At 48.1% G+C, this 17,998-nt stretch overlaps 1 protein-coding gene across 1 annotated transcript in view; it reads right to left on the reverse strand.

Moving 5' to 3' along the window:
• Window positions 1-208: 208 nt before the first annotated feature.
• Window positions 209-17,998, reverse strand: part of LOC144119397 (uncharacterized) — a 36,755-nt gene continuing 18,965 nt past the window's right edge. The window contains exon 2 of the mRNA XM_077652023.1: window positions 209-3,443. Within this exon, the coding sequence (XP_077508149.1) occupies window positions 1,036-3,443 (2,408 nt within the window). The 3' untranslated portion in view covers window positions 209-1,035. The remainder of the gene's footprint in view (window positions 3,444-17,998) is intronic.

A 17,998-nucleotide genomic window follows, 5' to 3' on the forward strand; every position in this document is an offset into this window, starting at 1 on the left:
TGTGAGGCGACATATCTGCGCTCTTCATTGGCAATCGACGCGCAGAGGACAACGCGATGACAGTTCCTGTGAGTCCCAGAGAAAAGTACGATTTATGTTGTAAACTTGGAAGCGCAAAAAACTGGACGACGGACAGAGTAAGGGAACACAAAAAACAGGTTCCCTTACTCTGTCCGTCGTCCGGTTTTTTGCGCTTCCAAGTTTACAACATTCATCACCAACTAGCCCGGCAGCTTGCTCTCCTGAAAAGTACGACACTTAGATTAACCCGTAGTCGATCAACATCACTCTACAAGAGTCAGACGCCCGCATAAAGAACGCGCTGAAGAGGTAATAGAGCAGAACTGCGTACTGTCGCCACGCAGAACTTAGTTGGAAACGAGCGTAAGTGAAGCTGCAAATGGGCATAGGTGGTTCATATTTAACTTCATTAGTGCGCGATTCGTGGGTACGAACAGCACAGGACGCAAGAAAAACACACACACAGACAGGGCGCAAACTATCGACTGATTTTATTGCGCGGGAAACACGTTTTATATGAACAGTTAAAAGAAAAAAACATTTAAATGAACCGATTCACGCCGTTAAGAATTCAGAACGTCAAGAAATCATTTTTTTTTCACAACACTACTATCCTCCTTTGGTCGCAGTATAAGATGAAAACGGAGTTGTTTGAGGCCTTTTGCATGATGTCAGAGAATGAAGACATGTGCGTAAGCTTCCCGTCAGTCATGTTGACGAAGCGAGAAGTTCGCTTCTTAAGGATATAAACTAGAACCGCCGCGCATGCCCATCCTCAAAAAAAAAGCTAACTCAGCAACCTGACGCCACCATGTTTGTTTTGTACGTTAGATGTTTTTTCCCCTTCTAACCTTTCATACAAAATGTGTTTCCCGTGCAACAAAATCAGTTGATAGTTTGCGCCCTGTCTGTGTTTGTGATTTCTTGCATCCTGTGTTGTTCGTACCCATGAGTAGCGCACTAATGAAGTTAAATATACGGAAACGTCACATCGTAGTAGATTATAGCTGGTGCCTATTTCATAATAACGGTTTTGTTACACACAGTCCTGGGCATCCTGGCAAGCGCTTCTGTAACGGACAGAGTGTCATTAGTGACGTACTTCGAGAAGTCTACGTCACTGAGATGCGGCGTCTTTGGTGCACGCATTGTACGTCGGCAAGTTGCAAAGGCTACGTCCTTCAGGCTCACGCCCGTCGCGAACTTGTCCAGCTCCTCGGCGAGCTGCATTCCGCTACACCTCGCGTTTGTATAGTTGACCACAAGTGCTTGCGGTGGAGGAAGGACAGGAACTGCGGCCGTTTCCAGAGTTGGCACAACGAGGAGTCCCTCCGCTGCCAGTTCTTTTGCTCTCGTTGATTCGCCACTTTCTTTGAACGCTCCTGTGGGGCTTACGTACTTTCCAAGCTCATATAAGACACCTGGAACCTCATCGTTCGGTATTCCTGACAGCACTCCGGGTGCCGTGTTACCAGAGATTCCAGCTTTTCCGGTGCACTTTGAAGTTTCATCTTGCACCGCACCATGTGCCCTTGGCGTGCTGAAATATGAATCATCCGCAGAAAACTCGCAACGATTACGTTTGTTTTTCCTGAGCTGGCGATGCTCACCTGCGAGTGGCAAAGTGGGAAAAGTGCCGTGCCGATCCTCAGAGAAGTCTTCATAGAATGCAGTAAGCCCCTCCTTGAACCAGTCTTCCCATGAATCAACGGCTCGCATTAACGACGAGGAACTCGAGTTGCTGAAGAGTTCTATAATGTGGCTGTGCCGTTCCATACCAGAGCAGTCTAACGTCGCCATGTCGAGCACTCGCTCCAAGCCGCTCTGATCGCTCTTGAAGACCTCTCGAGGAACCGGAACACGGTGGCGTTGGTCAAGTCTCTCCTTGAGCTTCAGGTATTCCTGGATTTCCATGTGGGCCGAATCTTGATTCGCCAAGTCGCGTTCGTCCTTGTCACAGCACCAACAGTTGGAACAGCTCCGGCGCAGTTTGAAGGTCTCCTGGTCCCCGGTCTCGTAGCAGATGTACTCAGTATCGAAGGACAGCGGACAGCTGACCGTCCTCTTGGCGCGTCGAGGAACACCGGCCACCCGGACGTTGTCCTTCCCTGGAGATGCTGGCCTGCTGGGGACGCTGACATTTTTGACATGTGCTGATCCCTCAACGGCGACTCGCTCGTCGTTTTCCGTGGCCGGCAATTCAGCCCACAAACTTGGCGCTGGACTCCGAAGAAATCTAGGCTTCAGGGCACTCCATGAAAGGGTCGCGCTGCCGGATCCGGACCACACAAAGGAAAACTCAGGCTGCGGTGAAAGTTGAGTGCTATCGCTCGACCTGGCTTCCCGCGAACCATTCTCAGCTTGGTCCCGCGGGTGAATGGGCCCTAGATTTCTGCTTCGGGCATCCAGCAGCAGGCTTTCGCTCTGGCCTAGCGAGTGTGAGCGCTGTGTCGCTTCTCCGTTGCCTCCTAATATGGCTAAGCGAACTCTTGCGTTTTCACAGCATTCTTTGATGGACTCATCAATATTCACAGCGCACCCACCTTCACCACCTTTAGCCTCATAAATTCTAATGTTTAGAAGCTGGCACTCGATATCGATCTCCTCGCTAGCGGAACTTTGCATTAAGTGTGTCGACGTCGCAGTTTTAGGTGCTACGGCCGTACCTTGATTGCTCAGCCGCGGTTGTACGAGCACGTCGTTGCCAAGCGAAACGCCTACCTTGTGAATATCTTCCTTGTCTAGAACGACGGAGAGTGCGTGTTTTGGTGGGGAGACACCCATGTCCTCCATTTCATTGTTCCGAGCTTGAACTCGCCGGCAAGCTGACACTGTTTTCTTGAGGTCGACACACCGCGTCTGGGTCGATAGCCTTTGTTCGCTGTCAGTCGAGTCCCCTTCGCGCGTTTCTTCAGGTGGCTCGAACACCTCCGCGGATTTCCTCAGCAGCCACTTCCCGTATTTGAAGATGTATAAAGGAGGAGGGGAATTGGAATTCTTCCGAGCAGGTGTCTCGCAGTTCCACTCACTGCAATTACTCATGGTACGCGTGGCGCGCTTTTTCGAGGCCACGTTGTCATGCGACCCTCCACCGTGGCCTTTTTCTGCCCGGTGGTCTTTGACAAAAGGTGCTGAGTAACTGTGCCGAAGAACCTGGCTTTCATGACCGCTGCTGACCGCACTTGTGTGATTAAGTTGGTCGTTCTTGACGCAGCGAGCGGACGTCAACATCAAGAACGCCGTGCACGTTTTCGTAGCTGCAATATGCTCTGAGAAACGGCCGTCATGAATTAATGCTTTCGAAGAGGCCACTTGGTCAGTGCGGTTGATCGCAGCGCTGGCGAGGCCAGCTTCGGGCAGCAGAGGACTGAAAGGCGGCTGTGTGCCGCTTATTGCGTAGCCACTCACGTTGGAACCTGGAACTGAAAAGAAGAGCAGATTAAAGGCGAAATAAAAATTAGCTGCAGTTGAACTACCGTTGAACCTGGTTAAAGAGAGAAAACTGCGGTGTATAGGGTATGTACACGTGGCTTGACGTCTGTAACGTTGAGTGCGTTCCGCACACTGCATGGCATCGCGCCCACCCTGCCACCCTGGCAGGTGGCAGCGGCTTGGCATCTGTAACGGTGAGTGCGTTCCGAAAACTGGTTAGACACCCGCCGCAATGTCTCAGTGGTTAAGGCGCTCGTCTACTGAGCCGGAGTGCCTGGGTTCGAACCCGACCGTGGCGACCGCGTTTCAATGAAAGCGAAACCCAACTGAGGGAACTTAAAGGGACTATGCAATGTATAAAAAGTCGCTTGTCAATGTTTTCAATGCTTAGAAATGATGCTAAGAAGCATTCAAACCAAGTATGAGTATTCGGAACTGAGCCGGCAATTTATTATGAATTTTTAAAAACCCTACTTTTTAAATTCGCGGGCCGATTGGTGTGCTCGTAGTGACCGATTCTGAAACTAAAATCGTGAAAAAAGACGTCACTGCACCCATGACGTCGCCAGGCCACCACACGCTCTCATTCGCGGGAGCCACGGCAGCCACGACGTCACGGGCACACTTCCGGTAGCCGCGAAAATCGTCTGCTCGTGCCGCCGCGCGACCTTCTTGGGCAAGCGCGAGCCAGGGCATTGCCTTCGCGCATATGTTTTCAATTTTCCTCTGCCGCTTCCTTCCCTTCTGCCGGGAGTTCCGGAGCCACTCGCAGTGGCTCGCAGAGTCGCTACTGTCTTCACTGGCGTTCAGCAGATACGGCGTGGACGCATAGGGCTCGATGCCATTCGCAGCCGTAAGAGCGAGCAGTCGCGCCTCGAGGTCTGGGTCCATTACTGCTAACTACAACAGACGACAAGCAAAGAAACCCGACGCGCGCCGCAATCATGCTGCCGACGCTGCTGCTGGGGTGCTAGGAGCGACATACGGAAGTTGCTACAGGAACGTAAGGGATGACGTATTCATGGGCGGGGCCCAGTCCCAGAGCTGTTTTCTTTATGTTTGTCTGGTGCCTCGCGTGTACGACTTGAGAGGGGAGAGGTGGAGTGTAATTTTTAATCGTCTATATCTTCGGTGTTATTGATGCTAGCTTAAAAATTCTTGTGTTGGGGTGACGAGTGATGCCTATCTCTCGTCTGCTTCACGTAATCTCAATTAATATATTGCATAGTCCCTTTAAGTCTGCCCACGTGGACGAATGCGAAAGCATTTGTTTTGAGGAAAGGAAACGCTTTTGACGAAAGCAAAGACCGCAGTAGCTCTGGGTAGACACCTAAACCCCGCGAAAGCGCATGTTTTGAGTCATGAATGAATGAATTGGCTGTTGGGGAAAGGGACGTTGTGCCTTGCCGCTGGACTTCTGGTTCCAGGCAGCGAAGCGAGCGCAGCAAACGCGCGCTCTGGATATAGCGCAGTATCTGTCTCACATCTCGGCAGAAACCTGAACCGCGCCGTAAGGGAAGACATAATGGAGGGACTGAAAGAAGAAAGGAAGAAAAAGGTGCCGCATTTGGGGGGTCGGGGGGGGGGGGGGGTCGGAATAATTTCGACAGCGATGGCGTAGAGGTAGAGCATTCGCCTCGCGTGCAAGAGGACCGGGTTGGAATCCTGGCGCCGCGCAATTCTCCACCATACTGAAAAAAAAACTTTGAGTGTGGATAGAATTGCATAACCAGGCCTGGGGTGTGGTCTGATCTCGGAGACCAGAACCGACAACGCACTCCCTTACAACAGGATTTGGCCACCCTGGTGTAGTACTTGACCACAAGCTTCTATGAACAAGCAAATTAACCATCGGTCCTCAGTCCCCAGCGGCTGCGGAGCAACTGACCACTGCTGCGGTCAGATCTGTGATGCAGCAAAGGATGCTAAGAATCTCTGGCTCCGGACAGGCCGCCATTGGAATCTGATCCTGGGAACGTTTAATGCCAGAACCCTGTCAAGTGATGCTAGCCTCGCAGTGCTGTTCGAGGAACTAGAGGGAATTAAATGGGATGTCTTAGGGCTTAGTAAATCTAGGAGAACAGGTGAGGCGTATACAGTACTAAAAGACGAACACATACTGTGATATCGCAGATTAGCGGATTGACGAGAACTATGTGCATGATTCCTCATTAATCAGGATATAGCCGCTGCCGTAGAGGAGCTCTATAGTATTAATGGCTGCAATTCTAACTTCGCAGGTTCCCATACCAGTGGCACTCTTGAAGGCTTCTACCTTGCCGCACTTTCGATCTAGACGACGTTGTTGGCGCTCGCGGTCTGCATCTCTGGCCTGGCTTTTGTGGCGGTGGCGCGCAGGTGGCGCCACCAGCACGCGCGCCGTTAACATGGCGACCTCGGGTGTGACGTCACCCTATCCCGTCGCTATATCGACGTCCGCGCTATATCGACGCGTCTTGTTGTTTCCTTTGTTTTTTAGCTAAAATTGGTTATAATTAACTAATTACTCTACAGTCAACAAACTTGGCGTGGGGGTTACATTTTGTCCCTTTTATCTGAGGCTACTATTCGTTTCCTGCTATACTGAGTAGCTGCAGCGTTATTCTTGGAAGTCAGTGCTACACGGGACGCGCGAGGATGAACCATTAAAGGTTTCGGCCTTAAAAACTAGCCACCCTGTATACGCAATGTCTTATGACCTCGACCGTACCAGAAGCTTGGATGAATGCAAACATCATCTTAATTCACAAGAAAGGAGACGCCAGAAACTTGAAAATTTAGGCCGATCAGCTCACTATCCGTTGCCTACAAGGTATTTACTAAGGTAATCGCTAATAGAGTCAGGGCAACCTTACACTTTAATAAGCCAAATGATCAGGCAGGATTTTGTAAAGGATATTGCTCAATAGATCATATTCAAACTATCAATCAGGTCATAGAGAAATGCGCAGAATATAGCCTACCTCTATACATAGCCTTCATAGATTACGAGAAAACATTCGACTCAGTGGAAACCTCAGCAGTCATGCAGGCATTGCGTAACCAGGGGGTAGAAGAGCCTACTGTGAAAATACTGAAAGATGTCTATAGCAACTGCGCAGCTACCATAGTCCTCCATAAAGTCAGCAATAAAATTCTAATAAAGAAAGGCGTCATGCAAAGAGACACGGTCTCGCCAAAGCTATTCACCGCCTGTTTACAGGAGGTATCCGAGGAATGAACCGGGAAAAGTTGGGAATAAGAGTTAATGGATAATGGCCTAAATAATCTGCGATTCGCTGATGACATTGCCTTGCTACGTCACTCAGGTGAACTGGAAATCATGATCAATGAGTTAGACAGATAGAGCAGATGAACGGTCGGTCTAAAAATTAACAGGACTTGTCGGGCTAGTTGGTTGATCATATTGCAAAAAAGACGAACTGCGCAACAAGAACACGGACGAAAGGGAGGCAGACACACACTAACGCAGACTTACAACTTTACTAAAGGAAGGAATACAAGGCAAATATATATAGCGATCCCAACGCACTTCAAATCTGATCAATATGGCACGTGACAATCTGCCCAGGCGATAAACAGACCACACAAGAACCAACGCTTACAAGATAATCTTAAACCGGGCCGGCCCTTTCTATGAAAACAAAAAGCAAAGGAACGCTTAGCGACAGTGCACTCTTGAGAATTACGCGTTCTCCAAAGTAAGAAAATTCAAAACAAAACCACACCACTGTAGCCATCTGAAACCACTGAAGCTCGAACCGCTTACAAGCGCAGGTGCTGACACCAAAACCAAGAGACGAAGCACACCCCCTTTTGAAAGCAAACAAAACGGGAAACAAGAACAACCACATCGGTTATCGTCAAAATAAAAAAAACAGTGAAAAAAGGCACCAGGTCAAAAGGGTAAAAACACCAAGAATCAGCTCAAGAAGCTACGTCACAAAAACAGTGAAAATAGGCACCAAGTCATTTAAAAAACAAAAAGATGAAAGACGGGACAACAGTTTAAGACAACAACGGTTTTAAAAAAGGGGGAGGGGTGAATGAAATCCGAAGCGTAGGAAAACATCTCAAACCATGACAGAACCGAAACAAAACTGAGATCGCTAATCAAATGAACAACGAAAGCATCAAACGCAATCAGGAGGCACTGCTCAATCACCAGGGCACAAACAGGCCACTAGGCTACACATGCCCCCGCAAAAACGAAAATTCTTTGGATGATAAGGAAATGGAAGCCTTGCTAATACAGTTGTCCGTGGTGCCGATGTAAAAAGTTTCGACGACGAGACGCTCCCATTTGTCATTCAATCTGGCCAGAAATTCCGTCTTTTCGAACCATGGTACACAGTCCCGTTGCTTCATTTTTGTGCAGTCCGCACAATGCTTAGCCAAAAACCCTCCATCGTTGTTTGCCACGCTCAACCGGTGCTCCCTTGCTCTTTCATTAAAGCATCTGCCGGTTTGGCCTATGTAGACTTTTCCGCAACTAAGGGGAATGCGGTAAACAACGCCGGAAACGCAATCTTTGAACTTCCTTAGATGTTTGATTTTGCAAGGGGTCTTCTTAGTGTTCTTCATCATCACGCACACCTTGGACAGTCTGCATGGAGCCGAGAAGACAACGTTGACGCCTCCTTTTCTCGCCACTTTCTTGATGTTGTGCGAGAATTTGTGGATGTATGGAATGACATGGGCCTTCTTTTGCTCGGCGTCTACTTTGTCTTTGCGTTCTCTCTTAATTTTTTGAAGCACATTTTCACACACACTCGAAATGACGTGCGGAGGGTATCCAGCTGCTTGCAAACGCTGAAGCTGGTACTGGAAGCTCTCTTGGACTTTGTGGTCACAGGACTTTTTTAGGGCCGACTCAACACATAGGGAAATGATGCCTCGCTTGACCAACTTCGAATGGGCACTAGTGTAGGGAAGCAAAGCCTTTTTTGACCTGGGTTTGAAGGACCAGCACACACGCTGTTGGTCAAAGTGCAGATCTAAATCCAGGAACTGAAGATGACCGTCAAGCGGTAGCTCACTGGTAAACCGGAGCCCGAAAGATTCAGATGAAAATGCCGAGAGGATCTTTGAGGCCAAATCCTGAAGATTGCCGTCCCCCGGTGGGGTCAGGAAGATTAGGTAGTCATCGACGTACCTGCACACGCGGGTGACAGCCATCCCTCGCAGCTTTTCTTGAAGACGTCGGTCAAAGGATGACAGAAAAATGTCGCTTAAGGCTGGAGCTATGCTCGAACCTATACAAATGCCTGCTTTTTGAATATGATAACTCTCATTGAAGTGGATGACGGAAGACTTTAGATAGAAATCTATAAGTTCCAAGAAGTTGCCAGTGTTGAGGCCAACTGAGTTCCGGAACTTCGTCTCTCCGTGAAGCTCCACGCATTCTCTGATGGCAGCGAACAGTCCTTCGTGCGGAATGGAATAATACATATCCTCGATGTCGACGGAAAAAGCACAACATCAAGAAAGTGGCGAGAAAAGGAGGCGTCAACGTTGTCTTCTCGGCTCCATGCAGACTGTCCAAGGTGTGCGTGATGATGAAGAACACTAAGAAGACCCCTTGCAAAATCAAACATCTAAGGAAGTTCAAAGATTGCGTTTCCGGCGTTGTTTACCGCATTCCCCTTAGTTGCGGAAAAGTCTACATAGGCCAAACCGGCAGATGCTTTAATGAAAGAGCAAGGGAGCACCGGTTGAGCGTGGCAAACAACGATGGAGGGTTTTTGGCTAAGCATTGTGCGGACTGCACAAAAATGAAGCAACGGGACTGTGTACCATGGTTCGAAAAGACGGAATTTCTGGCCAGATTGAATGACAAATGGGAGCGTCTCGTCGTCGAAACTTTTTACATCGGCACCACGGACAACTGTATTAGCAAGGCTTCCATTTCCTTATCATCCAAAGAATTTTCGTTTTTGCGGGGGCATGTGTAGCCTAGTGGCCTGTTTGTGCCCTGGTGATTGAGCAGTGCCTCCTGATTGCGTTTGATGCTTTCGTTGTTCATTTGATTAGCGATCTCAGTTTTGTTTCGGTTCTGTCATGGTTTGAGATGTTTTCCTACGCTTCGGATTTCATTCACCCCTCCCCCTTTTTTAAAACCGTTGTTGTCTTAAACTGTTGTCCCGTCTTTCATCTTTTTGTTTTTTAAATGACTTGGTGCCTATTTTCACTGTTTTTGTGACGTAGCTTCTTGAGCTGATTCTTGGTGTTTTTACCCTTTTGACCTGGTGCCTTTTTTCACTGTTTTTTTTTATTTTGACGATAACCGATGTGGTTGTTCTTGTTTCCCGTTTTGTTTGCTTTCAAAAGGGGGTGTGCTTCGTCTCTTGGTTTTGGTGTCAGCACCTGCGCTTGTAAGCGGTTCGAGCTTCAGTGGTTTCAGATGGCTACAGTGGTGTGGTTTTGTTTTGAATTTTCTTACTTTGGAGAACGCGTAATTCTCAAGAGTGCACTGTCGCTAAGCGTTCCTTTGCTTTTTGTTTTCATAGAAAGGGCCGGCCCGGTTTAAGATTATCTTGTAAGCGTTGGTTCTTGTGTGGTCTGTTTATCGCCTGGGCAGATTGTCACGTGCCATATTGATCAGATTTGAAGTGCGTTGGGATCGCTATATATATTTGCCTTGTATTCCTTCCTTTAGTAAAGTTGTAAGTCTGCGTTAGTGTGTGTCTGCCTCCCTTTCGTCCGTGTTCTTGTTGCGCAGTTCGTCTTTTTTGCTAAAAATTAACATGCAGAAAACCAGAGTAATGTTCAACAGCCTAGCAAAGAAAAAGAAGTTCACAATTGGAAGCGGGGGGCTGGAAGTGGTAAAGGAATACGTCTACTTAGGGGAGGTAGTGACACCTGATCCGGATAATGAGAGGGAAATAACTAGAAGGATGTGAACAACTGCTGCATCTTACCGGTAATCACCTACGGGGTTGAAACGTGGAGGCTAACGAAAAGGGTTCAGCTTAAGTCAAGGACAACGCAGCGAGCCATGGAAAGAAAAATGATAACCGTAAGAAACCGAAAGCGGGCCGAGTGGGTGAGGAACAAACGCGGGTTAATGACATCCTAGTCGACATCAAGATGAACAAATGGGCTGGCATGTAATGAGAAGGCAAGATAACCGCTGGTCCTTAAGGGTAACGGAGTGGATTCCAAGAGAAGGTATGCTTACCACGGGGCGGCCGTAGGTTGGGTGGGCGGATGAGGTTTAAAAGTTTGCAGGCAAAGGGTGGATGACGCTGGCAAAGGACAGGGTTAATTGGAGAGACGTGGGAGAGGCATTTGCCCTACAGTGGGTGTAGTCTAGCTGATGATGATGATGATGAGATCGCACAGCACACGGATGCCTTTGCTTTTCGCATCCACCGAAACGCGGCCTCCGCAATCGGGTTCGAACCAAGGTACTCCGTGTCAGAAACCGAGCGCCCTAACCACTGATCCACCGAGGCAAGGAAATGTTTTTGACGAAAGGAAAGGGCGCAGAAGCTCTCAGATCTCGACATCTCGGTAGACACCTCAACCCCGCGAAAGCATCGCATATAGCTCTGGGAAGATAAAAAGTTTGCTACCTCGACCGAGCGCAAGCCACCATGCTTCGCAGACTGCAAACCAATTCTATTCTGTCATTCTAGACCATACCTCATCACTGATGGGAAATAAAAACCCGTCTGTCCTAACTGCGACCACGGCGTGTTTGCCACTATGGCACAGATCCTCTGGGGATGCCCCCACAACATTGCTGCCCGCTCTCTCAGTTGTATCCAGACAAGAAGACACAACTGGCACTCGTCTCGTCGGCTCAAGACGTGGCCCCTACCTGGCCGCAGCACCAGCTACCCTAATTGCCAACCCTCAAGTGGCGAATAAAGTTGTTCTCTCTCTTCTCTCTTTGTAGCGACACGCGAAGAGCGGCTTTACCTAGCGTAGTGAAGTCGCTTCAAAATGCTAACGCGCCGTGCGGCGCAACTCAGTGAGGGCAAGATTCCTGCTCCGTTATTCCTTACATAAAACCCAGCACAATACAACATACAAATGAACCCAACCCAGGTGCGCAGAGAGCGTTCGAAACCTGTTTCTGAGCACTTAGCGGCGTCTTACAACACTGTACGCGTTGACGACGAAGGCTGCATGAGGCACCCAATCGCAGGAAAGACCTACGCGATCGGCGCCGGAAGGCATCAACTCCTCTCGGTAAAAGCCACGTCTTCTTGCGTTTCCTCCGTTACCTGTCTTCGTTTCCTGGTTACGCGACTGTAGTATATACTGGTCATAGAAAGCAACTGTTGGATAAACTAGCCTTTCTAGCGACTGTGGGAACAGCACCAGTGAAGCGCATTGCAGTGTGTAAAGTGCAGATCGCAATAGATGTAATGGTTTTTCTCAGCACCATAATTAAGCTTATGTACGATATTTGATTTCAAAATCTAGGAAACATAAATATGTCGGCTGCACCGTAGCTGTCTACCTGGATAGCTTTTATAGAACTTGAAAAGACTTCATGCGTACAACAACAAATAGGTGCCTACTGTTCCCGATTGCGAATGTGGTGCACACCATATAATTTTAATTTGACAAAAATCGATAGGAAAAAGTACATTCGATCCCCCCACTACACGTTGGCGAGAAGGGAGTGCGAAAACAAGATTCGAGAAATTAAGTGCAAAAAAAATTACATAAAATCCTCCTTTTGCCACCGCGATGGCTAAGTGGTTTTGGCGCTCGGCTGCTGAACCGGAAGAGGCGGGTTCCGCGGCGGTCGAATTTCGATGGAGGCGAAATTCTAGAGACCCGTGTACTTTGCGACGCCAGTGCACGTCATGAACTCCAGGTGGTCGAAATTTCCGGAGCCCTTTACTTCAGCACCCCTCATAACCCGAGCCGCTTTGGGACGTTAAACCCCCAAAAACCAAATCCTGTTGTCTGAAAACAATCTCTGGAAGGAATGCGCTCTGCCGGGTTCCAGCAGCAACACTTATATTTCTTGACTGAGAGAGACGTAATTCCGCTGCTCTTCTTTTGTTTTTGCCCGTAAGTCCTGTTCGCACTTTTATTGTTTTTATTTGTTGGAATTGTATAACCTTATGTCAATTATTGCATTGTGAAGCCCGCTCCCCCGCTGTTAGGCTTTGGCGCTGCAGGGTACATTGTAAATAAAAAATTAATGTGATAAAGTAGGGAGGGAAAGAGGAAAGAAAAAACTGAAAATTGAAATTTGGATTGTGAGGAAAGGCGCGGCGCTGCGCAACGGCGGAACGCCTGTGGCTCGGTGCTACGAGTGGCGCATGCGCAGTAGTGACTAGAGAGCGAGAGAGAGAGAGAAACAGGCGCGACGGAGTCGGCGGCGGCCACCTGCGCCGTGCGTGTCGTCACTCGTGCTCCGACATGGAATGGAATGGAATGGAAAAACTTTATTGCTCTAACAGAGGCTAACAGAGGTCTTCATGTTTTACTGAAGTCTCCGCCGTCTTGAGTGGTCGGCGCCCCTATTCCAGAGCACCGCTGAGCCTGGCCACTTTGAGAGCGTGCTGCACCAATCCTTTTTGGACTGTGAGCACGCCGCTGGTGAGCAGGCCCTCCCGCTGTTCCGCACTGGGTTTTTCTTCCTTTTGGAAAGAGGAGTGATTTCTGCACTCCCATGTGATGCGATATAGTGTTGGGATGGCCCCACATCATGGGCATGTGTCCCTGTATTGACTGGGAAACATTTTATGTAGGATGTGTAGATTTGAGAATGTTCCTGTCTGCAGCCTTCGCCAGCCGACCGCTTCATGTTGTGTCAAAGATGGGTGGGGTGGTGGATATGTTATCCTTTTGCCTCTGTGACGGTTTAGTATTTCCGCGTACGTTGGTTCCACCGTCATAGTGGTATCCGGGTCCATTGACTGTCCCGCTCGGTATGTAAGCTCGCGAGCTAGACTGTCGGCCCTCTCCGACATACGCCGGCTCGCGCGAAGTGCGGTGTTGACTAGCGTAGTGAAGCTTTTCGCTTTAAAATTAATAAATTATGACCAGCGCCGATATAATGTTGAATTTCAATGGCAGATCGAGAGTGCTCCACCGGATCACAAACGGAGCGCGTAGTTCAGGCGGAGATCACTCACTCCCATTTTGCCAATGGAATGCATGCGCTCCCGCGGGGACGCTTCACGTCTCTCACGTTCTCTCTCACGTTCACGGCAAACAAAAAGCGCACGAAGCTTTCGCTTTGTGTGATGATGCCCGCACCACAAAATTCTAGTGATGAAACGTGCCAAATTTTCAGATTGCTTCCTTATTTACAGAGCTGCTAGGCTTAGAGAGTATGCGTCGTCTGACGTCAGAAAGCGCGGGAGGTTCAAACAAGTCGATTTCGGTCTAAAAAGCGGTCACAAAGAATTGACCGCGATGGAATTGACAACCTGTTAAGAAAATGTTTTGTTTTAACTTGTGCGGACGCGAACAAAACGAAAAACAATTTAATTTGGGACAATTCAATTTTTAAAAAAGTCAAAAATACTGCTTGTACGTTGCCCGGATCACCGCGTAGCGACGACAGGAAGGCAGCGGCCGGTCGTGACCGGAAGCAGACGCGGAAAACTAAAACGTTGCGCGGGCTTCCGGTCAAATCTGCCGATTTCGGCGGAGCAAATATCGCTGCTCCACGGAGCGATCCGGGATCGAGGTCTGATCCCGATCTGCCATTGGAACAGACAACTCGCACTCCCATTTTGCCATTGGAATACGATTGCTCCCAACAGAGCAGAAATACTTGATCCGGATCTGCCATTGGAATTCAACATAAGATTGTGTGGAGTGCATTTCGTGAAAACAGAACATCGTTTCCTCTGGAGAAAAGTATGAAAAGGCTGCGCTGATTGGGAGAAAGATTTTGTCCCTTGCGGAACTTAACTTCTCGCGTCTCTACTGAGTACAAACTTAGTTTGGTTTTGGTTTTTTTTCTTGGGGGGGGGGGGAAGGAAATGGCTCAGTATTTGTCACACATATCGGCGGACACCTGAACCGGGCTGTAAGGGAAGGGATAAAGGAGGAAGTGAAAGAAGAAAGGAGGAAAGAGATGACGTAGTGGAGGGCTCCGGAATAATTTCGACCACCTGCGGATCTTTAACGTGCACTGACATCCCACAGCACACGGGCGCCTTACCGTTTCGCCGCCATCGAAACGCAGCCGCCGCGGTCGGGTTCAAACCTGTTAACTCCGGATCATATAGCCGAGCGCCCTAAACACTTAGCCACCGCGGCGAGCAGTACAAACTTTATTAGCATGAGTTATCCCCAGGGTGAAAGTGACCCTGTTGCAGTTACCAACACGACATCCATTTGGCGAAATCAGAGATCTTTCTACTCTCCCCTTCCGACTTGGAAATAAAATTTAGAACCAAAGATTTTCTTCTCCCTTATTCACAGACTGTCATACAACAAGGAAAACAAAACGAATGCTTTCACTTGCGGGGCAAATATGTGACCGTTTCCTGGAGGCGAACACTTTCGAAGGCTGTTGGATGACTTGTAGGACCATATTTCGTAAAGGCAAATGTACTACGTGCGAGGTCGACTCTCGGCTTGCCTGGGGCTTGGTAATCGCTTATTCTGTTCTTGTGACTGGTCGGCGTAAGAGTGCCGCCTAATTACAAACACATCCCATGGCAACCACCCCGCTGTCTCAGCTTTAACAAAAGAACTGTAGCGCGACAAGACGAACACAAGAATAGAGGCACACAGGACTAGCGCTAAACTTCATCTAACTTTATTCACCGGTAGCGCAGCAAATATAAGGAAAAAAACCCCGATCACGTGCAGATACCAGATCACATACACCACTATCAACAGAACCGTTACAGTATGTACCATCTAGCCCAACAAAAAGTTCTTCTAAACCATGTCTCAGCTTTGCTCCCCGGTTTCGCTTAGCTGTCCCGTCCGCACCCAGGACACGCAGCCCGTGTCTGGTGTTGTCATCATGTCTCCAGAGGCGTCAAAATATCGTTTGGGAAAACGTCCTAGAATACCGCTATCCGTCTTTTCTGCCCACTTCGACGTTATGAAGCTGAGCAATTAAACGCCTTAGGGGCTTCACTTTGGAAAGCATTATCACACAATCTGAAGGTCAGTAGCCAGCGCCGTGTCAAAGCGATCACGCGTGTTTCCCTGAGTACAAAGCTATACAATCAGCGTGCAAGAAAACGCAATAATATGAATACTCGTCCTTTGATGGTTAACCACGAAGATACCGCCACAGCAACCAACACAGAACTTGTTATGCATTTGATCGATTATTTTGGAAGCCTACTACTTGCCAACGGGGTAAGCGCAGTTATTCGTTTTAAGACGAAAGCCTTTCTTGGTGTATGAGTGTGCGCAAGAGCTGTCCGCAGGAAACGTGTACAAGAAGTGTCCGCTCTACCTGTCAATGAAACGAAATGGAAAAAATTGGAAGAAAAATAAATGAAAGTAAAATCAATAAATAGAAAATAAAACAGAAACAAACAAAACAAAAATGGCGAAAAAGGTGCGGATAAAAACAATAAAATACGAACCAAAATATCAAAAAAAGAAAAAAGGGCAGAAATGGAGCGAGAAACAGGACAGGAACATGCTTCCGCATTTGCGCTCATGAGCAGACTTAAGTGGAAATGACTTTTTTTAATTAGATGCATAGTCGCATTTGCCTCTTTCATTCTTTATTTACCTTCAGCTAGACGTCATGGCCGACTTTGGAATCGCAGCTGTCGGCTGCGATCGCCTCCTGGCTATGAGATCTAACGTCACAAGCGGCATCTGAACGAGCAAAATACGTAAAAGAATTGGCTCAAAATCTGGCGCTTGAGCCTCGCAGCCAGTCATGAACAATGTTCACTGTTGTGTGGAACTAGTTTGCAGTCTTCGGTGGCCCTGCTGCTTCAGCTTTTGTGCACTCCCCTTTATTGCCTTGTTCAGGGTTTCGTTTTCATGAAGCCTGAGCAGTGCAAGGTGTGGCACAGAGAAGCTTTTGATTTCTCGTGGTGTTCAGAGAAAAAAAGATCTAGTGCTGTGAAAACTTACGACAGGAGATTATGCGGGGCCAAGAAATATTCAGGTGACATTGCTGTCCGGCATTAAATATGCTACGTGCCTTCGCTACGTGTGAGGTTAGACTTCTGCCTTCGCAGAATGTATGTTGTCCGTAAGGACGCCTCGGAGAAGCTGCCGTGCGAAAATTAGAGTTTCGCAGCGGAGTCAACACTTGATTGGTCGCTACATAATTTGAATCTCTCCTCCAGTCCTCTACCAATGCTTTCCACTCAAGGCAGGAGGGAACTTCCGATTGAGACCCAAGAGAAAAAGCTGCACCACAGAACACAGGCGGCGTTATTTCGTAAATGCCATGTCCTTCACTTGCTTGCGCTGCTTGAAAGTGTACGGACAGTGCCAGTTGGCTGCTGTTTTCGTGGTTGGTGCTCACAGTAGCCTGACATGTCTACAGGGGGAAGGCCAGAAAGGTACAAGATCGCGGAAGCGAAAAAGAAAATCGCTTGGAAAGAACAAGAGTTTTATTTATTTATTTATTTATTTATTTATTTATTTATTTGGTACCTGCATCGCCTTTCAGCATTACAGCAGGGGGGCACTTTCACATTCAAAAAACAAAAAGTCATTCACTTAACGCGTGAAAAAAGGCATCATTAGGTAGAACATTAACAATATGTGGCGGCAAAGCATTCCATTCGCGAACTGTTCGCAGAAAAAACGAATAACGGAGTACGTCACCTTTAAAAGGAAATTCATGAAGCTTTAAATTGTGGTTCCTTCGCTTCGAGACATAGAAAGGCGGCTTCAAATATTTTGATCCGTCTATGCCAGTCTTGGAATAGAAAATGTTATGCAAAAATTTTAATCTCAGGTTTCTTCTTCGAGTTTTAAGTTCTGGCCACTGAAGATTTCTTTTGCTTTCCGAGACACTGAGTGTCCTGGAATAGTTTCCAAGTACAAAGCGGACTGCCCTATTTTGAATTTTTTCCAATTTGTCAATATGTTCTTGTGTGTGCGGGTCCCAGCACACTGATGCATATTCGAGTACTGTAAACATTTTAGCGTTGCATGCCAGCTATTGTGTAGAAAGGGATGAAAGGAAAAAAGCAATGCGGTCACTGACCAAGTCATCAAGTTCAAGACGTTTCGGTACCTCGTACGGCTTCCTTGATCAATGACCGGGACAAGAAATTGTCGCGACTTAAATACTCAACACGAGGCGTAAAGAGCGTGCGTAAATGGGTGGCACGGTCCCTTGTATCCAGTTAGTAAAGTGTAGGTCTATGCTGGCCTACTTGGTTCTTCATCTTCCTACGCACCAGGGGTGCCTACCGCCAGAGACGGTTTGTTGATTTGACTGATTTAAGGCTTTTTCGCACCAGGGGTGCTCCGTCAGAGACGGTCTTGCGACGAATTAAGATGCAGGTATTAAGAGGGCTCGCCAGCTACGAGTCAACTGAGATTTGAACTTTTTCTGCCGATAGATGGCAGCACTTAAGTACCACAAAAAGGAGGGAACTTCTATTACCCC

The sequence above is a fragment of the Amblyomma americanum genome, chromosome 2 (genome assembly GCF_052857255.1).
Source record: "Amblyomma americanum isolate KBUSLIRL-KWMA chromosome 2, ASM5285725v1, whole genome shotgun sequence".
Taxonomy (NCBI): Eukaryota; Metazoa; Arthropoda; class Arachnida; order Ixodida; family Ixodidae; genus Amblyomma; species Amblyomma americanum.